This window comes from Argiope bruennichi, chromosome 5 (genome assembly GCF_947563725.1).
Source record: "Argiope bruennichi chromosome 5, qqArgBrue1.1, whole genome shotgun sequence".
Taxonomy (NCBI): domain Eukaryota; kingdom Metazoa; phylum Arthropoda; class Arachnida; order Araneae; family Araneidae; genus Argiope; species Argiope bruennichi.
In genome coordinates this window covers 127,639,958-127,665,453 of record NC_079155.1, presented here as the reverse complement: position 1 = coordinate 127,665,453, position 25,496 = coordinate 127,639,958, and the positions used below count along the sequence as shown (strand labels likewise).

Here is a 25,496-nt window from a genome sequence, read left to right as displayed (position 1 = left end):
AACAATTACATCCATCCAGTTAGTTGCGTTTTTGGTATATCATCTAAGATTGGATTGAAGCATTAATAACATAAAGAAAATTCTGACGTATAACTTTTGTCCAAAATGTTATGGAAAATTTAAATTTTTGTTTATTTAGACAACCGAGGAAACATTATCCCTTTAGCGTGCTGAGTTTTGAATTAAGTTGCTCAGAGACAGACATATTTCCAATTGTTTTTTCAGACTCTTGAAGTTTGAAAGGAGTGGACATGATTTTTTTCGTAAATTTGGAAGCAAAAAGATGTGAGTTCCTAAAAGACAAACAGATACCTTCCATTGTTTTTAGGACAATGGACTAAATCTTCATTCTTAAGTTTAAAAACATTTCATCTCTTGCACTGATGCATAATGCAGGAATGAAGCGACGGCGAATACCGGAGTAGAGATTTATTCTTGCCACTTACCGGACACAAGTTCCAGAATACATGACACCTACGGGAATGGAAAATAATAAGGATATCTATTATTTTTTATTTACATATTAAGACGATTTCCGACTGAATTATAAAAATATATTTATAGAATTCCATTTCAATAACTTGTCGCGTTTTGGGATTATAATGTTCATATATACACGAATACACAGAAACGTGTTCAACCCATTGACAGATTTCACATTCAATGAAAACTTGCATCTATTTTCATTTCTCTAGAATTTTGAGTTTGGGATTTAGTACACAGGCTTTCTTAGGATGGATTTCGTCCACATTTCAACGTTAGGACTGCATTTCAAATTTCATACTTTCAGGTTATTGTGAGTCTGTTACCATATTCGTAAATAAACCGATAAAAATCTAAAAGTGTTTTCATAGCTCTCTTAATCTCCCCGCCTTAAACGTAGATTCGTTAACATATTTTAAGTACCACGCCGACATTGCCTTTTTTTGTTTCGCCCGCGATCTCAGCTCATGTTCTCAATATTTAGATTAATCTTACATACAAGAGATTTACTGAGTTTTAATGTAACCCATCAAAATATTCCGATGAGGAAAACTTAGGCATATTTGTCAATTTATTAATAGAATGCGGTGTTTGTATCATATCGGTTTTCTCCATATGCGGTTTTATATCATATGTTGTACTGTCAGTCACGATGATTTTCGCTATCTGTACGGAAAATTTAATATCAATCGCCGGTGACTTTTGCGGCCCGGAACGGAAAGTTCGGCATCAGTCTCCGATGAATGACTTGGCGCTTAATGGATTAATGCTGAAGAAATAAAATTTTGCATGCTATTTTATCACAGGATTTATGAATTTCTATGAAATTTTAGTCATAAAGCATAGAAAAGAATGGTCTGTTCTTTCCGCGTCTATGGGAATGTGATACCTCAAAAAATACAGCATGGATCAATGAAAGTTGTTATGCAATTTGTCTGAACATTTATAATGTCGGTTCTAATCAATCGAAGAGAAGACTCCCGAAGTTCCTGCTCAGTTTTTTTCATTATGCTACGATGCACAAAATGGCCTCCACGTTACCTGTTGCGCCATCCCGCTACGAGAATCACTCACGGGTTCAATTCCTCCTAAGCTGTGCGTCCTCGAGAACAGATTCTTGTGAGGTACGAACAGAGCCTACTCTATCTTGAAAAAGTCTAGTGAAGGATACTCCTATTGTTTCGACTCCATCGAGACATCTGTCTAACAAATTTGAATCAACAAATGCGAATTCAAACTGTGAAAATGAGTTGCCTGACAAATTAAATCCTCTATGTTTTATTTATTTTGATTTTAGAATAAAATAGCCATGCGTTATCTGTAAACATGCCATCAGCTTATGTTAATTGAAAGGGAAGACAATCATGGTTAACACCTTTCCGTCTATGAAATGAATACAATTTACCTTATTTGCAGTTTTTTTCCAGAATAATAAAAAAAGGATTGTGTCATTCGTAGTCACAGTTCATTCTTTCCTTAAAAAATATTCTACTATAATTTCTACTACAAAGAAAGCATTTATGCGAAATATTTCCTGAAAATACTATATTTTTCCCCTTCTCTTTCGCCATAAAGACTCTTTTGCATAATATTTTCAAAAATACTAATTCTAAATTCATCCCTAATAGTTCTGTATCTTTTAAATATCTTTTATTGCTTTCACATCTACAAGTTATTAAAAGAGTCCCTATTTTGAGAAACTTCATCACAGTTTTTGAAAAACTCCGTTGCCTTTCTCGCGAGTCATTTCTCTCCCTTATTTTTACTGCATCTTTTGCCCAACGTCATCACTATCCTTCAAACGATTATTTATTATTTTTTTTATTTTGTTCTTGCTTTCTTCTTTTATGTTTTAGTCCAAAGAGGCAAGATGTAATTTTCCGCGTTACTGATTACATAAAAGGAGTGTGGGAAAGGGAGACGCGGAATTTTCAAAAAAAAAAAAAAAAAAAAAAAGAAGAAGAAGAAGAAGAAATATAATCAATAGCTTGGTTGACTCCCTTTCTATAAAAGAGGAAAGTGAAGAAATTAATGGCGATGCTAAAAAAAAAAAACAGAAAATATATGGAAGGATAACGAATACGCAGTTCTGCTTTCCTTGATTGAATGAGAAATTTAATTAACCGTTTAAAAAACGCGATCGGAAAATATTCATTTCGAAAACATATGGCTGGGCAGAAATAATTTATATCGTCACCGCGGCTTTAATGGCAGCCAGATCATTATTCCTCCCCCCTCATCTCGATCCCTTCCCTTCCCCTGTGAGATTCAACTTTCGGCTCTCCGTCATCCGCGGCGGATCGGGATTGCTTTTCCAATTAAACCTCGGCCGGCGTTTTTTAACTCAGAAATTAAAAGAGAGGAATAAAATTTAGTGAAGCGCAAGCTATAAATGTTTTCTGCATGTTTTACGACGACATATGCGGTTTTGATAAATGTTTTCGCCTCCTTTTAATGTCTTGGAAACGAAAGGTATTGTAATCGTCTAAAAGCTCGACTCTGAGATCTAGTCGAATCTGCATATTTCAGACCAACCTGAATCGGAAGAAACCATGTATAGAATTACGTCATTCTATCCTTCTAAGGAAACAACTCAAAGAGGCAACGGACTAGATAGATAAAATTTGCTATGTGGTCTTTACTCGAGATCTCCTTCAAATTTTGCTTGACATTGTGGAGCTTTTCATCATCTGTCTATTCGAGGGAACGTAAGCACAAGTGGAAAACGCTACGTGTTAGTTGGATGAAATGTGGCATACATTTTTATTTTCAGAGCAAAAGGCATGCGTCAAAATTTAAATAAAATTCTAGAGAAGGATGACTCAATCTGCTGATTCAGTGCATCTGAATTCAATAACTGTTAACCGCAACAATATAATAAAATTTTGTGTAGGTCTTACGACAAAAAATTGTACATCTATTTAGTTAAATTTTATGTCAAACCGGTCCAAATCGCTTATTCGGTTGTTATTTTTTCATTATATGCGACCCAATATTGAGTTAGTATGCAGGAACTTTCCCGTTGTTCGAAATATGGAAATAAAATTTAGTGGATTCTGGGTAATAAATGATTTTTTGCTCATTTTGAAACCAGGAATGTGTTTTAGAAAATCATTTTTCTTATCCTTTTCACGTTCTCACAGGCAAAGGAAAAGTAAAAAAAAAAAAAAAAAAAAAATGAAAAAGAAAAGGATTTTGATGTCGATGTTGCAAAGTTTGTAAAATTTGTTTCTGTGATTAGACCTGTGCACTAATCTAGACAGGCGGCACTCGTTTGTTTTCCTCTTCCGACAGCACGTTTGTCCAGACTTGTCATGGTCATCCGTTCCGTCTTGTTTGGAGCTCCAGTCGATATATTTACTTTCCTTAGATGCGTTCATTTATCCCTTTAAACTAGAAAGAAACTAGTTCGGCATAAGTGATAAGGCTCTCGCATCAGTTGACAGATAGAAGAATTGGAAAGAAGCGTTACAGTTTGACTTTTAAGTCCTGATCAGATGGCAAAACTACGAAGAATTCAAGACAAAGTAATAAACTTCCAAAGCTGGAATCCCCCCCCCCCCAAAAAAAAAACACTAGCCCAAAGAAAGTACACTTTAGCAATCTCTTTACACGCTCTTTTGGACCACACACTTTTACTAAATTAGAAAGCCATCCTTATTTGGCACTTTGAAGTGAAAAATAGCGTTTGAACATTTTGGCACTAACATCATTTACCATTTTTTGTTCCCAATTTTAAAATTCATCACACAGATGTTCGCAGTGTTATGAAACTATAAAATAACAAGATTACTGATCACTAATTTCGTCTTGACGCAAGCTGATTTGCTTGCTCAAATTTCAGATTTATTTTAAGAATTTTTGAAACAAAACTCTGAGTACATGTTTTTTTTTTCTTTTTGCTCATGATTTTTCATATTAAAGCATCTATTTCTCAGCTTTCTATCAATGTTTCATCAGGCTCAACTTTTGATCCAAGAGCGCAGTTTCGATCAGGCAGAGAGACTGCTACTATCCATCTGCAATTCTCCAATCGCTCGCGACAGCTACCTGCACCTGGCAATTCTCTATAACAGAACAAACAGGACAGCAGAGGTAAGTCATTCATCTTAACTATACAAATAAAAGGCTTTAGGGCTATGCATGTATTACATTGCCACCAAAGGACTAGACCGTCCAAACTATACATATTAAATTACAAAGAATACTATCAAAGCGAAAAAACTAATTAAATATTCACTTAATTAGAAATTAACAGAAATTTTGCCATTTTTCTATAGTAACTTCAAAGCAAATAATCTGGCATTTTCATACCACCTTAAAATTCGAACTTTTATCGTTCCAATATAACAATTCCATTTTTGCACAACATTTTATTTACCAGTTACTAATTTTTAAAGAGATTTAAACGCATTAAAATTAAGGTTCTTTGAATTAATTTAGAACTATTTTTTTAAATTTTTGCTTTATTTTAATACATATCTTTATATAAGTTATTCATTTGCTTTAAAGTAGCGATTTGACAATACCTAAGCAAACGCATTAAAGTTAAAAATCACTCAAATGGAGAGAAGAAAAGCAGAGTTTTTGGTAGCGTTTTAAATCGGCGTATGCCGACAACAGCTGCTACAGTCTATAAGTTAATTCGATTTTGATTTTTTCCCCTCAGAAACTTCAGAGGAATTTATTCCAAAAACCACCCTCATAAAATTTTAAAAAATTAGCTATTGAAGGAGACCGATTTTCTTTTTGTACAATCTTTCTTTCAATGGCTATTAATTTTTAAGAAAATTTAAAGCGGAAGATTTTGAAATAAGGAAATTTGTAGATCTTTCTTCCCTGGACAAAGTTAAGAATATGAACTACTCTATCACTAATTTTTTAAATTTTTCTTATATCTATCTTTGCTATCGAATGAATGACTTTGAAATAAGGGGTTAATAAATTATAAAAGTAAATCTTTTGAGATTAAATGAAACAGATACTTAACAATAGCAGCAGCTTCAGGGAATGAGAAATAATGATAAAAACTTTATTATCTATTATAATTTTGGAGAAAATTATCCCAAAAAATATTTTTAAACACTCTTGAAACAAATTCATTTCTGTGCAATTTTTTTTAAAAAACTGACATCAAATTTTGAAAAAAAAAAAAAAAAAAATAGCGTGGACAATCATGAAAAAATAAATTTATATGTATTCATTTTATGATAGTCTTTAAACTGCCACTATTTTTTTAATTTCTCTTGCATATTAACATATATTTATTGACAATGTTTTTGTTTATTTCAAAGTTATGACTCAACGATGAATATAAGAAAACATAAGAGTTCCCAATTTCAGACAGACTCGGAATATAAATCTTTTGTGAGCGAATGAAATATTTTTATTTATTTATTTATTATTATTAGTTTTTTCTTTTATTTTTATTTTTATTTTTTTGTTTTTTGTTTTTTGATGAACAAGAATAAATATGAACTGTTGTAAGAATACATTCAACTGTTGCGAGCAAAATTCAAAGAGAAAACTTTAGATGCAGAGATTATTAACAATTCTTACCAGAAAAACTACTTAAATCAGTTTATTTTCAAGTTTTATTAATGCAATGTTTTATTAATTACTTAATTAATCAAATAATTACCTCCAAAAATATTCATCCAACCTTTCTTATGCTTCAGCATTTATGAACAAAATTTGCAATACTAATATAACAAATATTTCAATCAGCTATCTGGGGTTTTCAATGTCACCAGCTACAATTGATATATTAATTTAAAAAACACTTCTGACCGTTTGTTATATTAATACTGCAAAGTTATATTAATACTTCAGATTTTTTATACAAACGCTGCAAACTATAAAAGGAATCATAATATTTTGTAGAAAAGTAGGTTTTACATTAAGAAAATACACGTGAAAGGGCTTTAATACCGGGCGGCGCGGGAATATTAATTATTAACAAATAAAAACCGATTTTACAACCAGAAAAACCCAAATACCTGTAAAACAAGAACCTTTTTTCAGTTTCTTCGCTATTCTGATTTCCGGTTTTTATATGTAGACTGAATAAAAAGGCTAGAAAGTCAATAAAAATGATAAAGCTGCAACTGGTACAATATAGATTAGTGTGAAGAACTTAAGCGCTGAAGTCATTTTTCTTCGTGCAGCTATGAAATTGTAGAAGAAAGAAGTCATGAAATATCACAATGAAAATCCAGCTCAGTAGAAACTCAAGAGAGAGTTCATTCGAATTTCCTATCATTCGCTGCGTTTGAAAGCGATATCCTCCTACTTTCAAAATGGATGCGAGAAATCATCAGGATGCCTTTACATGATGTAGAATCATTGCGAAACTAGAAATAGAGCGCAGTGTAATGAGTATTGCCGAATAATTTGGAACTACGAAATAGTTGCGATTTGAAAGCATTTTATAGAACGGGTACAATTGTAAGAAAAGTTGGTGATGGGCGGCTAAGGAAAACAGCGGCAATATCAGACCACTATTCATGCGATGGCGGAAAAAGAGAACAAGAAACAGACAGCAAGCAACATTGTCCAGAACGATAACCAGACAAGTATCCCGATTTAGAATAGAAAGACGACTACAACAAAAAAAAAAAAAAAAGTGGCCTATTTGATTGGACTCGAAATGCTACAAACCATTTCCAACAGGCCATTGGGGAAGCCATTTCCAACAATACAACGAATGCATTGTGCTTTATCTTAAGCCATGTGTTTTCTTACCATTAAACCCCAATAAAACTTACCATCGAGATTTAATGACCGTTCAAGTATTGCATTATATTTCTGTAGTATATTTTTTAATTTACTTTTTGTAAAATTGCAGCAAAATGAAAAAAGTTGCTTACATTTTGCGCATTGTTGTATTAAAGGAAAGCAAGGATATCTAGGGAAATGGCCAGATTGTTCCAATAGCAGATGTAACTTTCGACTGCGTAAAATTAGAATATCTGCTCATTTGACCACATTCTAGTAACTAGCAGCATTTCATCGTCCGAACAGAACTTTATTCCTCATAAGAATCTTTTCATTTATAAGAAAATGAGGTGATCATTAGGAGCCAGATAAGGATTATGTGAAGGATAGCATCTTATTTTTCACATGAAGTTTTGCGACTCATTTTGACTTTGACGAACAGTATGGAACCATGTATTGTCTCACATAAAAAATATACCATAATAATTTCACTTAGAGACATTGAAGTGACAAACGATTGAACTTTGAGTTTCAAAAAAGAGAAATATTATTAGTTCGTAATTTTTTTTGAAATTTGCCATTCAAAGAGAGATCTATCTACAATAAGTCCCAATATTCTTACTGTAGACATTCGGAAGTTCAACACACTTTGCCAACTATTGATAGTATCTGTTCCTAGTGAAGTGAAGTTCCATAATGAATAGATTTGGAGTAATACTTCAGAGGCATCATTAAAAAATGTTCTTTATTAAGTCTTCATAGTGAATTTCTCGCATCAATACTTTCTATGAAGGAAACATTTAGCTGTTCTTTATCCTTTATATCTTATAAACTGAAATGACCGATTTTACAATTAAAAGATATATTTAACTCGGAATGAAACGCTTCGAAACTCTACATTACAACTTTTTACCTTCCTTTTAGCTACAGTTTTTAACTTCTTTTCTATTTTCCTTAATGCCTATATATACGGAAGCTAATTTATTTCCAAAATTAAAATATTATTAATACAATGAGTTATTATCCTTCTAAAAATATCGTTATTACACGATTTTCTAATGACTCGAAGGTACTTTATGGCTACTGGATTGCGGAAGAATATCTCAAAGTTAAATACAAAAGAAAGCCAATATTTCATATCTGTCGACTAATAAATATGGCTTATATTAAACAATATTTAGCATTTTAAACTCATACCTAAAAAAAAAAAAGAAGTATCGTGACTGGTATTTGAATGAAATTCTACAGATCGCTTTTAAATAAACTACGATCCAGTTACAAGATACTAAATTAGGTGTAATGATGAATAGCAGAATTTCAACTTCATTTATCATTGACTTAGGATTTTTTTTCTTCTTTTAGCCATGAGGATAAAATTTAGCAGAAATAAATTAGCTTCCTTTAATCGAATAGATTTCAAATAAACGATAAGCTTTCTCAAACTAAACTTACGCATCTGTATTTCGATCTGATTTGCATTGCATTTCGTAACTGACTGATTTCATTTTTTGTATATTATAAACAGTAAAACATAAAAGTATATTATAAACATTTGTTATTATTCTATAATTTTCTTGTCTATTAAAAACCCATAAATATATACTTATAATCTGCAAATGGTTTCAGCTACAAATTATCGTCTCCCCCAATCGAAACTAGTATGAAAATCTTTCTCATAATAAGGGATTTTTTTTCCTTTCAATTGTTCATAAACCATTTTACACAACGCTGCAAAGCATCATCAAGATATGAAAAAGAAATACATGATAGAGATATTTTAAATGTTGCATAAATTCTAAAAAAAGGATTATTAATAAAAATTTATTATAAACTATCTACACGTTCTTATCCAGTGATCTAAAACCAAATGTAAATAGGCATCACAATTTTTTTTTCTCTCCCCTCTTCCGCGTTGCTCGAGTTACTGTGTTACCGACAGACAATTAATTTCGAAAAGTTATGTTTCTCTCTGACTGAAGAAAGTGCAAATCGTGAATATTCAAATTTCGAGGTCGAATTTTTGTGACGAATATTCCCTATGAGAGAAAATAAAAATGCCTTCATTTGCAAAATTTAACATTTCTTCGGTCACTTGAAAAGAGGATCTTTTAAGAATAAAATTTTGTTAATGATGTCTTTCAATTTGGTCAATTATTTCATTTCTTTTATTTTACCTTTTATGAAAGTTTTTTCCTCCATAAATCATTAATATTTCGATTTTTTAATGTAATAATCTGAACAAGAATTCGTAGATTAATAGTAATTGGCTATACCCACCATTCTGATTGTTTTAAGAATAATTTCTTTCTGAAAAATAATGGTCCATTTCCGACTTTGTCTAGTAAGAAATAAAACTAACCCAGAAAGAAATTATTTGCAACTGCAAAAACTAGAAAAGACATACATAAAAGAAGAAAGTGTTTTTTTTTTTTAAATAAAAACTAAATAATCCTCTATCCCCATCCGACCCCAAGTATTCTTCCATCAGCAATTTGGAAGTTGCAGCAATTTCACTTAATGAAGAGATGAATTAAACTCGAAATATTTTCCCAAAAAGATTTAATTGAAGTCGTGATCATGGAAGGATCATCAGAAAAGTGATAGAAAAATTCATTGTTTCTCACGCGGTGCCTGATGGATTTTCTTCCAAATGAGGTTAAGCAAGTGTAATTGATCTGAAGTTGGAGTGCAAGAAGCTCCGGCGCTTAATGCTGAATTTTTTTTATTTCTCGCAGAAAACTGCACACTAATGAGGAAAATGAAAAGAAATTATATCGAAATAGGAATCCCGATACAGAAAAAGTCTTTTTTCTTTTAGCATTCTTTTAATGGCTGTTTTTTAAAATTCAGATCTGAACCTGTCTATTTTCTAAACATTGATATAAATGAGACTGCAAACTGAGAAGTGGGATGTTTAACTTCCCAATTTCCGCGACTCATTCAAATCTCAGCAAAATTTTGATTTAACGTTACTTAGATTTAAACGTGTTTCAGGCCGGGATAGCCTGTTTCGCAGGGCATTGGATTCGCATCCCTTGAGTTGTAAGTTCTAACAACGCCGGCCGAAGACTCTCCGTGTACATGGTGGTTAATGTAATAAATCTGTCGTAGCTAAAAAGTCCTCCAAGTCGAGGCAGTACCACTGGGGGTACTGGATCAGAGGTGATAATTCTCTGATTCAGGTCTAAATTAAGATCTATGAATGAAATGTATGAATGAAGTACGCCCCATGAAAAGGGCTGTGACGCAAGACGTATTCTTGGTCCTAAATAGCGCTACTGAAACAAGAGACGCTAAAACTCGGCTTAAAGAATCGATAACTCCGTCAGCGGGCTTGTTTATGACAAGTATCATAAGCAACAACAACAACAAACGTTTTACAGTGGAAGTTGTTGTTTACAGAACAATAATGATTTAGCTTTCTCATCTATTCGAGTAGAAATAAATATTCTAAGTGGAATTAGAACTAATTGCTTCAAAATTCATGATCAAATATATTACCAAGTTCCACCTTTATGTAGGAAAACAAATAAGCTGACGAAAGTCAATTGTATATATTCGATTCCAATGAATTCTATGCGTATGTCAAGTATAACGTTATTGTGACATTCTTAATTCCCCGAATACAACTCATCCCATGAGACCTTTCAGGTTTCAAACGAAACAATTGCCTACCCTATTGGAATTCATTAATAAATCACAAGGTCAGACATTCGATAAAGTGTTAAGCACACCTGTTTTTACATAAGGCTAATTTTATGTTTAAGACCAGATCATTTGAAAGTTTTAAAATGATCTCCTGGAACAAAAGAGGCAGGCAACTCCGTTTATAAAAAGGTATAATAAGAAACAACTTAGTATGCAGTTTATATTTTGCCCAGTGAGTATATTAATTATTAAATGCCTGCAATGTTAAAGGTTTTCTAAGAGATGTCTATTGATTATTTACTATTTACGTTGATTAATTACATAATATCATCTGGTAATGTGGTCTGCATTTTAGGAATTTTCTTGGATAATTTCATTTGCCCATTGAATTTGTCATCGTGATGCCTAAATTAAACAAAAATGGTGCTTTTCAGGGCCAAAAATCTTAATTATGTATTGATGAAAGTGAATACATCAAAAGGAAATCAATTTAGGATTTTTATTGATTCACAAAAATAATACTTTTTTTATAATGTTTCAAAGATGTCACACATAAGTACTTTATAAGTTCTTTAACCTAAAAAAATTACATTTAGAATGACCTTTAAATATTATTGAAATTCTGATCACCTTAATTTGCAAGTTCGCAATTTTCTTAATTAGTTTTATGTCTTCTAAATGCTCACCAAAATCAAGAAAAAGATTTTTACAAAGTTCTTTTTTAATAAAAAAGGGTTCGAGTTTTCTTTCATATTTTAAAGTTTTATTTAAAAGCCTATTATTTTCAGAATCAACGAAATGTTTTTATTTTATGTTAATGCTGAAAGAAATGAAATTACAAACTTTTATTGCAACTTTAAATGGAAGAGCAAATAATAGGATAAGGAAGGAATTATCATTATTTTTAATCATTAACTATTTATTATTGATTTTTGTTTGGAAACATTTAGCATTCATAGCATGTCTTAAATATCGATTTTTTATTTTTATTTTTCAAGGCATTGTTGAAAATTTATGCAGTTTTGTATCATTGCAACATCTTCCATTCATGTTGTAACATTTGACAGTAAATTAATAAAGTATTTAAATGGTACTTATGACAAATATTAAATCACCAAAAGTGTCTTCATATCAGTTGGCATCTACTTTTATCTTAGATTATTAAGAAATTTTTAAATCTGTCGATAATAATAATAATAAATAATAAAGATTCATTAGAATTAAAAATGAACAACGAACAAATTTTCAAAAATTTGGCATTTCAAAAAAAAAAAAATGAAAAAGAATGCAAGAAATATAGAAAAGTAATTAAACTAGAGATAAAAAAAGAAATAAATAAAACTGAAATATAGTACAGAATTTTTCTTTCATTGTGAATCAGAACTACAATCAATAAACCTTCCTAGAAAATAGTTTTCAATACCAAATTTTCATTTCCTTAAACAAGATCACTTAAATTCTGTTCAAAATATATTCCTAAAGTTTTATCTAATTAAATTCGAAAAATTATGCTTAATTTATATTATTGTCTAGTCAATGAAGTAAGTGTCTGTGAGATGCTGTATAAAGTTTGATCTGAAAAAGCATTTTAACTCCTGAGTTGAGGCCATAACTCTTGGAATATAACAGCTTTAACTACTTTAGAATTAAGACCAAGAAATTCTTTAATTTTAGTTAAATTTAGTTTAGTTAGTTAACTTTTTAATTATATATATATATATATATATATATATATATATATTCCTATCAGCAAGCATTATTGTGTTTCTCTCCAATATTCGATTCGGACAGTAAATCTGCGATTAAGGATTGATCTTTAATATTTGGCGTTTAAAATACATTGAGTTACCAAGACTGCATTCCTTTCAACATTCTACAGAACAAAACAGTTTAATGTATATCTCTTATAAGTGCGTTTAATAAATGTTATTCAATTACAATTTAAAGAAAACTTCCGAAATTCTTGAAGTACCGCTCCCTTATTTCGGTCGAATGACGTCGCTACCCCGTTCCATTGAAGAAACCATTGTATTTGTTTCCTCAGTCCAGACTACAATAGTGAAGTTTCTATTTCATTTTATTTCACACAAATATTCACCTCGCTTGCAAAGCATGACTCCAATGCTTTCTTGAATATTTGTGTTTAAAGGATCCGATCATCTGTATTCCTGTGAATTGTTTTACATTGTATTTATAAAATTTTAAATTAAATGTCGTTTAAAAATAAAAATCATTGCGTTCAAATACTATTATATTTAAAAATAAAATGTCTTCTGAACGAAGCGGAGATTTGAATCTAAATAACATGGCAATTATTGTGAGTGTGTGCGTGTTATTTTTATGTTTATTCTATGTGCAACCATTTTCTCACTGAATGACTGCAGATGTTTCGAAATTCGATCTTTTGGAAGAAGTTGACGTTGTTTTCAGGCGAAGAGAATTTCATTTCAAGTTGCCCGCAAAAAATATTAAAATGACATTATAAATATTTTTGAATTAATTTTTATTTTAAATTGTCATTCTTAATTAAAAGTTTTTATTTCATTTCACCCTGATCCTTTTTTATTTTCTTTTTTCATTCGAGTTTTTGAATAAATTGGATTATTATTGTGGTCCGGTCAGCTTCGATGTAACTATGATCCATTCACACTTCCTTAACTCATTATGGTTCATATATCTTAAGAAATACCCAGAAATTATAAGTTTTTTCTTTTATTTCCTAGGCACTAGATACTATTTTAAGGGCCCTCAGTCTTTGTTCTACAGTAGAGCCTAGTTGTGCTAAGTACCATGAAGAACATGGGGACATTTTAAAGGACATGGACGATTTCGATGCTGCAGAAGAAGTAATCAAATAATTTGTATAAATTGTGATGTAGTATTTTAAAAAAAGCAGAACAATGCGAGTTGCAGGGTAATTCAAAATTCAACCTACAAACTGTTAGTGGAGAAAGAAAGTATATATATATATATATATATATATATATATATATATAAAAGGTATAGGAATCATCGAAAAGCGTCATCCAGAGGAGACAGAGAATATACGAAGACATAGAAATATAAAGTAGTACAGGTTAGAGCTCTCTTTTGCGATATTGGGGGTGGGGTGAGGGTAGTGGCTATCAATAGTTTGTGGGAGGGTAGATAATCTCAGAACCACTTCTCAAAAGTCATGAAAACTGGCCCATGTGGTCTTGCTTGGACTGTCAAACCCTTTTGAAAGTATTTGACAGCCAGTCGGCATGTTCTCCAGCAAATGGTCTACCAGTTGGAATGCTTTTCTTTGTGATCCATAACAAATTAGACTGTTGGATTTTGAATCATCCTGCATTTAACCGAGCATAACTAAGAGTGTTATGTGTTAGATCATGATTGGTGCGACAGTTTTAATAAATAACATTTTTTTTTTCTTCGGGAGTTTTATTTTTCAGGTATTATACTCTCAACATTAATAATGAATTCAAAAATACAAAAAAAGTATTTCAAGCTTTTATTTTTGCTTGTTTTATTTTGAAGGGTTTTTTTTTATTAAATGAACTCTCCTATTTATTAATAAAATTAACATGAATAAGATCTAACGCAAGTGACCAGCTTAACTTTGTTGGAAGATTTACGAACTTAATGAATAAACGAGTGTTTTTAAATTAACCTAACAAGTTTTTACGCACTCACTTTTTTTTCTTTTGCCTTTGTACCCTAATTTTTCCTAAAATATAACATCAAAGAATTGATATTAAGCAGAAAACAAAAATAATAGATGACTATAAAATAACTGTTTCCAATTCTTTCTTTTCAAATGAGCAACTCTTCAAATAGTAAATGTACCTTAAGAAAGACAGATTATATCTTTAATGTATTTTTGAAAGAGAATTTTTTTTAAATAGATATGCCTGCAAAAACAAACAAACAAAAAAACCCGCATATTTTAACAATATATATAAACAATAAAAATGACTAGGCGATACTGAAAGAGATTTTTTAGGTTTTCATTTACAGCGAGTTTTCTGACTGCAGGAGCTTCACAAATATGCATATGTTCCTTTATGTGGGATTTTTTTTTTACTTTTTAAATCTTTAAACTTTTAAATACTATGTTTAAAAAAGTCTCACCTGCTATTTCAAATTTTATATCTCAAAATTTCAGATAAGATTTTTCATATACCTGAATTTTTTATTCGATATTACTTCAAGAATTGATAATATTTTATTAGAATTCAAGAATAAGATTCTTAGATAAGGTTCTGTACTACACTCATGTCCATAAGTTAAAGATAATGCAAGTTCTGGAAAAGAAAAAGTCAGAAGCAAAACAAATGTGACTTATTTGCAAAGCCTATTTATTAAACAAAGGTAAAGAGTAAAAAAGATGCTATATGTTTGACATCTTTAATAAAAATTGCGATTTTTTGCTCCCTGGAACGAATAAAGAAAAAATTACAAGAACCAATATTACATGGTTGGTATGATGATAAATACATAGTATGTCTCCCAGATGATGCAATAGAGTCCGTGCAAGGCCTAGGCATGCTGAGTATCAAATTATCGATCTCATCTTGGGGAATATTACACTACTCATCACTCTCCGAAATTCCGGTAGACATGGTAGAGGTGGTTGACGGGTTGCAACTCAACGGCCAAGTATGCCCACAAATGCTCTGCTGGATTCAAGTCCGGTGAAAATGCTGGCTAGTTCATTCGGGTTTATCCTCCGATCGAAGGCATTCGTTTATGATGTTTGCACACTGAGAACGGGAGTTGTCATTCATAAACACGAATTCTGCGTACATATTGTTCCAGAATGACGTCCCGATAGATGTTGCCTGTCATGGTTCCAATTGGAACATGCAGGTCAGTTCTGGAACCAAGAATAATTCCTCCCCAAATGAGCAATCATGCACCAACGTAATGGTGTACTTTCAATGATGTTCTCTTGGTGGTAACGAGTACCTGGCCCTCTCCATATGAAAGTCCTGCGAGAATTAGACTGCAAGCGAAACCTGGATTCGTCGGAAAACATCACGCAAGCCCACAGTTGCGGTGTCCACAATGCATACTCTCTAATCGGCTAACTGCAGGCGTCAGTGAGTTGCAGTAAGTGGAACATATCCGACAGGCCTGCGAGCATATAGACCAATCTTCCCTAAGTGTCTGTACACGGTCTGCCTTGAAACTGTCCTACCAGTGGCTGAAGAAAGCTGACGAGGCAGGTCTGATGCTGTGCTCCGACTGTTTCTTTTGGCAGTAACTGCCGAATACCGAGCCTCATTCGGCGTTGTAACTCGAGGGCGACCTGTGCTGTACGTCTACTCACATTACCATCATCTTGGAATCGTTGCCAATGCCCGGAGATGACACTCTGGGCGATTCCAAGTTCCTAGGATACTTCCAGCTGGGTACGCTCGCATTCCAGAAGGCCGATAATTCTACCACATAAAAAATCATCCAAATGCGTCCTTTGTGTCATAATTATGCGGTTATTGCACTAAAAGCCTTATAAAGCGTTTGCGAACAATTTTACTTCTTTGCCTGTATTCCTTATATATCACCTCTTTTACACTCTCGTCATTGTGACGTACTATCGTGTCATCTGGTTTCTTCCTGCAATTTGCATATGATTTTTGAAGATGTATGTAGTCATTTAATGGCTGATATCGCACACCTAGATCTAAACAGGTATTAACTCAAAAAAGCACTTTTTTCAGAAAAGACGAAAAACTGATTACTGTGTCCCTGTGCACTGCAGGAGTTTTCTGTATTGATTTATGCTTTATATATGCAGCTAGAAGAAAGATATTGTAGGAATCTTGTGTTTTAATCATGTTTTGGGACTGAAAATTAGATTTTTATAGTTATTTCCCTATTGCTTTATAATGTATGTATATTTGTTTCATTATTTTTAGTTGAGCCCTTGTTGGTGAATTTAGTTTTTAGTTGGCTCTCTTTTGAAGAGGCAACATAAATTTAAAATGTAATAGCATTTTGTATTATTTATAATTAGTCCAATTCATAGAGCGGTCTGTGGACCAGCAGTAGGGGTATATTGGAAGATAAATTAGCAAGAAAACACTAGAAATACTGAACTCAATCAATGTTTGTTATTAATAATACTATAAAAATTAATTAATGAGTCTCTCATGTCCTATTTAATTATAAAAGTAATACTAAGAAATAAAAGTTTGTTATAAATTTTAACGCAACATAAAAAATATAGGAACCTGACGTTCTATAAAAAACAATTTTAAATGCATATAAAAAATCACATTTCATTTATATTTAAGTATGACCTTTCTCTGTTAATTCTTAGTATTAGATTTTAATAATGTCATTATTACAGAACGATACTCAGGACTCTGTTAAAACTCAAAAACACTCAGAATTCTGAGGTCAACCAACCATAGCTATAAAACTGTTTTTGTACTTATTTGAAGAAAGTTTTGAGTATCGTTGTGTACTATGGGCATGGCAATAATCTATTAAGATCATTTTGTTTTTAACTTTAAGTAGATATTTTTTTATAATCTCTGCAGATATCGGCCAATTATTTGTCACTTGAAATAAATTCTCTTGTTGTTTGAGCTCTCAAGTAGTGAGATTCAATCCTTGGAATAGAATTTATAAAATCTATAACGCTCTGTTTAATTTGTGAGTCAATAATTGGACGTGTTTGCCTCTCAAATCGGCTTGAATAACTCCTGATTCCGTTTTCTTGGAAAGTGCTGTTTTTATCGCTTTATAGCTCAAGTCAAGAGTGGATTTGAAAAAGGGCTTGCATGCTCTAATTTTGGATCCATTAACTTCAAAATAAAAGGCGGTGTTAAGTGTTCTAAAATCTTGTGTGCTTGAGTATCGATATTTAGGTTTTATTTGTTGCTAGTCTCGTACTACAAATTATCTCTGTCTTTCAAGATTGCCAAGTTCCCAAAATGCATCAAATAGCTGTTGTCCCATTTCATCGATCTTATCTTTGCATTTTAGCCGACATTTTTCTCCACGGGGCGGTCCAACTTTTCTCTGTGACACTTGTTCTTCGATTTCGAGAAAGACTGGCAGGCTTTGCGAGAATCTCTTAGCACTTTTGAAACTTTCGATTTCCACTTTGCTGGTTTACGTATTCTCTTTCTACTCCTTTCTTCTCTCTCCTCAAGCTTTTGGGAATTAGTTCCAGCAACCGTAACATTTTGAGGGTCTACTTGCTCACTATCATCTTCAGTGTCCAACGAACTATTAGATTTCGATGAATTCGAGCTGCTTCTGCTAGTGCTGGACGACGTCAACGATGCAATAGAAGGTACGACATTGGATGGGGTCTTACTTTTGTGAACCAATCGGAAATTAGGATCTTCATCGGAGTCTTCAATATCACTTTCATCGCTTCGGATTGGTGAAATAAAGTAGTTTGATTCACCAGTCTTTTGTTGTTTAAACGTGCTCGGAATAGAGTTATCAACCACGGATAAAGCGGCATGAGTTTCTGTAGATGAGACTTCATCACTACTTGATGACATCTTCAAGTCATCTTCCAGAGTTGCACGTTGAGTAAATATGATAGGAGTGATATTGCCTTTTTTCCCTTTCTAATACTATATTTATTAAAAACCATCCACGTTTCAGTGTTTGTCTGAAATAGAAAATGTTTATTTCACTAAACTGTAGGATCCTGTGAGTCAAATAAATTTAAAAAGCCATCAATATAACGTTTTCGATCTCATTAGCGATGTTGTAAATTAGACTTGGTGGAGCTCATCTAAAGAGATCTAACTCAAAAATTAATCAGTAAAAAAGGAACAAACTATGTAATTGCTAGAATGAAAATAAAATTATATTCAAATGAAAAGACTCCAATCGCCAATAGCCTAAAAGGTAAATTTAACTTGTTTTTTAAAGAAATATAAGAGTTTCAAAAATGACTCAACAAAACAGTCTCAACTATAAATTCAAAAATGTTTCAACAATACGGCAAGAATTCTAAATAAAAATAAAAACTTTACTCGCCCTGCCAGCAATACTGGTTCAACTCAGAATGTTGCATTCATTTACTCAGCACAAACCATCAAAATGGCGAGAACTCAAAAAAATACTGCTTCAAATTTCGACAACACGGGTACAACTCAAAATAACTACAATTTGTTTACGACAGGCAAGTGCGCTCCGCTTGTAATACTGAATTGCAACTAGAGATGTCCTGTTGCGGTGGAGAGAGAGCGAGGCTGGCTAGTTCAACAAAAGGGGCATCTGTCGCTATCTAGCGTCGAATAGTGAAGATCATTTTTAAATCTCTTTTATTAGTCGGTAGGTATTGAAATAAGCAATTTGATGGTGTGCATAACTCAAAAACTAAGATTTTTGAGTTAGCTCCCTTTAGATCTAGGCGTGCGATATATGCATTTCAGATTTAGATTTCCGCGTGACTCTGAATTATCCTTAATTTATGGACATGAGTGTATTTTACGATATTCACCAATGGGGTGGGTGCATCGTTTACAATTTACTTTTTCACTCAGTGCTTTGACTTTTTGCGTGAGATTTATTAATGTATGCAAATAAATGGTGTTCTTCCAATTATGTAATAGTTTAAAAATTTATTTATGCCTCATTACAAAATTTCTGCATTATTTCATATCACCTATTTTGTAAAAATCTTTACACCTTTATTATTTTATTGTTTAAGGAATTCTGTCAAATTTCAACTTCTAGAATTATGTTAGAAATCTAAAAGATGCATAAATGTTTCTTTACAGAGCTACAAACTAGCTTTGAATCTGGATCCAAAACTTGCAAAAACTCATCAGAATTTAGCAGTTATATACCATATAAAAGTAAGAAAATTATAAGAAATATATTATTATTCTCTTTATTAAGAATATATAACTATTTAAATAGAGTTTCTTTGTATATATAAATAATAATATATTCCTTTAGTGGAAACCTTAATAATAATTCTCTTAATGGCAACAAGATGATACCCAACCACAAGCTTTAAAAATCAGGTTTTTCGAATGCATTAAAATAATCTGTGGTCTAATATAATGGCTTGCATAGTTTTAATTTAAGACATTTTCAATGCAAGATTTTTCATTTGATTTAATCAAAAAGACAATGCAAAAACTTAAACACTTGTGGTGACAAGAAATTCACAGGTGTGTGTGCCAAAAGGTGCGTTGCCATTCAACAACAAAGAATTCGGAAGATTATTTATATCTTCTAAATGAGTTCACTTTCTACCTAAGACCGTGCTCCTGGACGTGGTGCTCCAGTAAACAATCTCAGTCGACCGATCGTGAACATCATTTTAACTTTTGTAATAATTGGCGTGGGTCGTTGGCGATTCTGTGATAAAAGCATCTCGGTGAGCTTGGCGTGTCTTTCCATTCCATGTGGTTAAGGCAGTAATCAAGGTGGCACTTCTAACCCCTAATAACACACTGAAAAGAAATTCCACTCGCGTTGTAAGAAAAGCAGCCAAGTACGGATTTCGATGGATGTTTGTCATCGCACTCTGATTATTTAAATGAAATATCGACACTGATGGTTTTAAAATTCTTTCATTTACTGTAAAAAATCGAAAATCTTTTAGCCACAGAACAACAACTTTGAGGAATGCGAAATCTTAGTAAAACAAATAAAAGAGAAAATAATAGTAATATTTTACAAATAAATTTTTCAAGCTCTAAAAACCATTTTTTTTATTTGAACTATGTTCGACATTTTTGTTTTTAATTTATAATTCATCCTTACTGTAATACAATCATTAGTTCAAGTTTTTTTCCCCACATAGCCACCATCAGGTAGCTACGATCGAGTGATATCCAGATTTAATTATACGAATTAATTTTTCTGAAAATAATAAAACATTGTTATGGAGAACATAATTTGAAAATTCTAGCACATCACAAAGGAAGAAAAAAAAAAACAGGTTATAAAATTCTCTGTAGAATTGATTCAAACATGAATAAAATCTTATAGTTGAATAAAAAAAGGTATAATAAAACAGTATTGTGAAACTAATTACTTAAAAAAAATGAAGAAAATACATGAAAAACTTTTTAAACAAACACATTCTTACTTAAGATTTTTATAACCTCCCCTGACGATTCTAAAATTAAAGCTAGGATTTTTTAAGAAACCATTTTTTATTAGTTGACTTCTATATATCTGCTGTAAGTAAGCCTAGTTTAAAAGTGAAAAACAGTGTACGACTTCGGTAATAAAAATGAACGATATTTATCAAAATAGCTTTAATGAAATCAGGTTAACATTTATATTTGAATTATATCGTCTAAGAAAATTTGGATGCCAAGTTTTTCGTTTTGAACCAAAGTTAGATGTCAGATGAACCAATGGTCGGTCACTTTCTTGCATTTCAAAGCATGATTGTAGTTATACCACAAACAGCATTCTGTGGAAGAAGGTATTTTGTAAACTTGCAATCAGTGAATAATGCCTGCTGTAATTTAGAGAATAAGGTTCGTGAAACTAGGTCGACGAGTGTAGTGGAATTTCGGACAATGACATAACTGCGAGTATTTTCGATCCATTTTTCCGCCTTGAAAGGCACTATAATAGCAGTGTTTACACCTAGGAATCGACTATTGCGGGCCCGCGATATTTTCCCGTTCTGAAAGACAACTTTAATGCCCTTGCACGAGGTTCCAAGTGACCATATGCTATTCACCATTGATGATTGAGAATGTATGGAATGTAATTCTTATCCCCTTCTCTGTAGGGTAACTACACATCGGCGGAGTATCACTACAAAGAAGCTTACAAGCTGGACTCCTCTCCCCAGGTCCTGCTAGACAACATGCGAAAACTGCAACGCCGGCTCTTCGACTTGCAGGAGAAAACTTGCTGGAGGACAGAGGTCACGTGCAGCGATGATTCCTCTGTGGTCTTGTGAAGGACAATGTCCATATAACGCCTTCATTGTTTCTTCAATCTCCGTTCCGACGGATTCGTACCTGGGACACTTTCAGTTTCAAAAAGCGGGCTCTGCTCAAATGACGCGCTCGGGGAATGAGACCAGAACGAATGCATTTGGGACATTCTCCCTCTGGCCAGTTTCCGAAATTTAATACTATATCGGTGCCAAGTCAACGTAATTACTCTCCCTCGTCTCATTTTTTTCCATTATCGCATACAAATGCTCACGAAAATATCCCCATGCTGTCAACCTTATGATGGGTTTAGATCAATATTTGATTAACACCAGAAAATGTGGTCATAATCAGTGTGTGGTCAGCTCGTTGCATTTTTGAGCTATCATGTTCACATGCACACGGACGGGATGCTTCCTTTTGATGGATTTCGCTCAAAATATAATAAAATCTACGCGAAGTCTTCATGCAAGATCCCATCCTTCTAACTAGCTGCATTTCGAAATTAACATATTTATAAAAAGACATAACTATGCTGGTTTGTTTTTTCTTTTGGAAGTAAGGAAATCTAAAACATGGTCTAATAATTTGAAATGCGATACTTTCTCTCGTATTTGAGAAGGTAAAAAAAGAAAAATATTTTTGAAAACACTCGATTTTTTGTTAGTGAACAATAAAGTATTTATTTTTCTTTCAAAATATTTTTAGATATTAATTTGTAATTCCTTGAGATAAATATTACTGCTCTTTGAAATAAATGTTTCACAAAATTGCGGTTGATAATATTTACGTTGAGTATAATAATAAAATGCAATAAAATGAATCCATTAATCGAAAATGAGTTCTCAAAATTTCATATTATTGCACTGTTATCGAGAACACACGAGTGTGTAAATTTTTTTAATTCTAACAAATGTAAACAAATAAGCAAATGGAAACTCTTTTATGTAGACTCAAAATTCAGTTTATACAAGTACTGATTTCTAAGTTTTGATAAAAGCGTATAATAAAGAGAAATGATTACATAAAATCAAACAAATGGAAAATCATGTCAGTTCCAGCGTACGTCAGTTGAAACTAGCCAGTCCAAACAAGACAGGGGAATTGTTCAGGTTCTCAGAGCAGTGAGAAAACTGACAGCTACCGCTTCACTGCGTTTTCCTTTCATTGGTTTGCAATCTGCTAAACGCATATTGCAGTGTTTTTTTCGATTAAAGAATCTGCTGGATCGTTTTCATGGCCATGATGTAGGGAAACTCCTTTCATAATCTACTTCAAAATTCTTGAGAAAAAAAATTATTTTCTTTTATCTAATGATAAAATGTTTACTTGAAGCATATTTTTTGAAAAAATATCCTTAAAACTCAATTAATTTTCCTTTAAAAAATGGAGGAATATTCAATACTAACTAAGCTGTTTCTCTGTACAAGCTGCATAGAAGACAGTAAAGTTTTTGATTTTCTCTTTTGAACAAAATTAGACTATAATTTTTAAGAAAAGATTTTGAGGGTTCAGGAAAGGGAATTTTATGTTAAATGGAAAATATGGAAACTATTTAGAGGTAAATTTAAAGGTAGGAGTAAGCGGTAAAAATCCACTTGGTTGGTGGCACCCTCCCCAGCAAATGTTTAAAATGAAGTTCTAAGGAAATGAATCATCGCTATCAGTAATTATACAGGTGTTTAATAAATTGAAAACATATTTTAAAAGGATCTAATAATTCAGAGAGGATAAAAAAATTATTCTGTTATTATTTATATCCTAATTTGAAATAATTTTATTTATTTGCAAATTGGCAAGATTTTTAAAAAATGAATTTCGAATTGATTATTTCCAGTTTCCATTTAATTTCAGACAGTATATTTGTCATTCGAGACAGAAGATAAATATAAATAATTCCAAATCTTTGGGTCAGGGACTGAGAAGGATGCAAAATTACTTCTACTTTTTGATAGTGAAAATTTTACTAGAAACTTAGTCTTTAGAAATATCTCTAAAACTTAATGGGGATTTTTTTTTTTTTTTACTTATTCAGAATGTGTTTTTTTTAATGTAGTTTTTTAAAAAAGCATTTAAAGATTTTTTTTTACATGTTTAGTATTTAAAAAAAATAAAATGTACAAGAAATATCCAGTTGAAAGTATGGGAAAAACAAATTACTAAATTTGAAACCAAAGTCATTTCAAAATTTGTTTTCATATTTAGTTGCATATTAGTATCATATTTAGTATTTTATTATTATGTATTTCGATAATAAATATTTATTTTTGGATAAAAAAATTAAAAACGTATTAATTAAAAATATTTGTAAATTTTTAACTGAATAAAAATTAGTAAAAAAGCAAAAAAATCCCAGCCGGGTTCGAATTCTGACCTTCCCCATACGAGCCGGTTACCTAGACAACCCCGCCATTGGGATCATTTGGAAGGGAGTCAAGTTATCAATATATAAGCTTTAACGAAAGTTTGAGGACTATTTTCTCGAAATTGATTGGCCATTGCGTTTTAATATTTTCATGAATGAACATTTTAAATATATACTATCATTATACTAAATCTCATCCCAAACTCAGATTTCAACCCTGCGCCTTCCCCTTGTTATGTAAAATATTCAAATATATAATCCGGACATAAAAGATATAATAATATTGAGACTTTTCTTTTCAAACATTTATCTTCCACAACAATGTTAATATAATGCAAAAAAAAAAAAAAAATCATAAAACCTTAATAAATCTACTGGATTAATTAATATTAATTCAATTTCTTCAAACAATTAGTAGATATTGAAAATTTCCCGCGTTCGACAATAGTTCTTACGAAACGATATGTTATTGCCAGTTCTTGTTGATGTTGTATGACTGAAAATGTGTAGAAGTTTGTAAAGGTAGATATTGATGTTGTTACAGTGCTTTTTGGCTTGCATACTAAGTGTTGGAAGAATATATTAGAGTTTCGATGTAGCAGTATTGAACACCCACAATATTGTTCCGCTGAACAATTCATGTTGATTATCTTTAAAGGGATGTTTACGCTCAATATTTAAAGGCTGTTAAGCATAATCGAAAAATTCTAGGCTCTTCTTCTCAAGAGCAAACAACCTAATAAAAACTTACAACTGCATGAAATAGGTGCGCGTAAGTTATATAAATAACTTTTACACTAAAAATTGAAAAAAAATAGTGTGACCTAACAAAAAATTGTTATTGGCAATACAAAAATATTAAAAGTTCCAGAGTATTAAATGCATTCGCTTAAATCCGACACGAAGAAATAATAACTGATTATTTGACATAAGTATCTTATTTGCAATTGAGTACCATAAGGCAACACGAATTTTGTATATTTTTTTAAATTCTGTTTTGTTCGTAATAAAACTGTGAGCATGCAAAAACATGAACCACAAGCTTACAAAATCATAATTGCAATAGGTTATTTTTAGAATCTGTAAGCAGACTGAAATTGCACGCAAACACTATTTTACAAAAAAAAAAAAAAAAAAAATAGCAATGATTATCTTCCCATTAAACTTTCTTTCTGGTACTTTTGCAACCCAGAATGTGGGAGAATGCCTGAAAGGACTTCATACTGTTGCTGCATTAAATTTTTAAAGTAAGAAATTCTTCGAAAACTCTCGCAGTTCTTCGATAATTATTTCAGGTCAGTATGTTTGTGGATGTGAAAGCTCATTTTCGTTGTGACGCAGAATGAACTTGGATTCTGCATCATTGGAATGTGTGAGGCGCATTACCAAGCATCCGTTTCTACAGA

At 31.9% G+C, this 25,496-nt stretch overlaps 1 protein-coding gene across 1 annotated transcript in view; it reads left to right on the top strand.

Annotated features, from left to right (window-relative positions):
• The window catches only part of LOC129968406 (protein O-mannosyl-transferase TMTC1-like), a 314,983-nt gene extending 292,689 nt beyond the window's left edge, over window positions 1-22,294 (top strand). The window contains exons 15-18 of the mRNA XM_056082263.1: window positions 4,444-4,578; window positions 13,572-13,694; window positions 19,590-19,667; window positions 21,575-22,294. Of these exons, the coding sequence (XP_055938238.1) occupies window positions 4,444-4,578; window positions 13,572-13,694; window positions 19,590-19,667; window positions 21,575-21,748 (510 nt within the window). The 3' untranslated portion in view covers window positions 21,749-22,294. The remainder of the gene's footprint in view (window positions 1-4,443; window positions 4,579-13,571; window positions 13,695-19,589; window positions 19,668-21,574) is intronic.
• The last annotated feature ends 3,202 nt before the right edge of the window (window positions 22,295-25,496 follow it).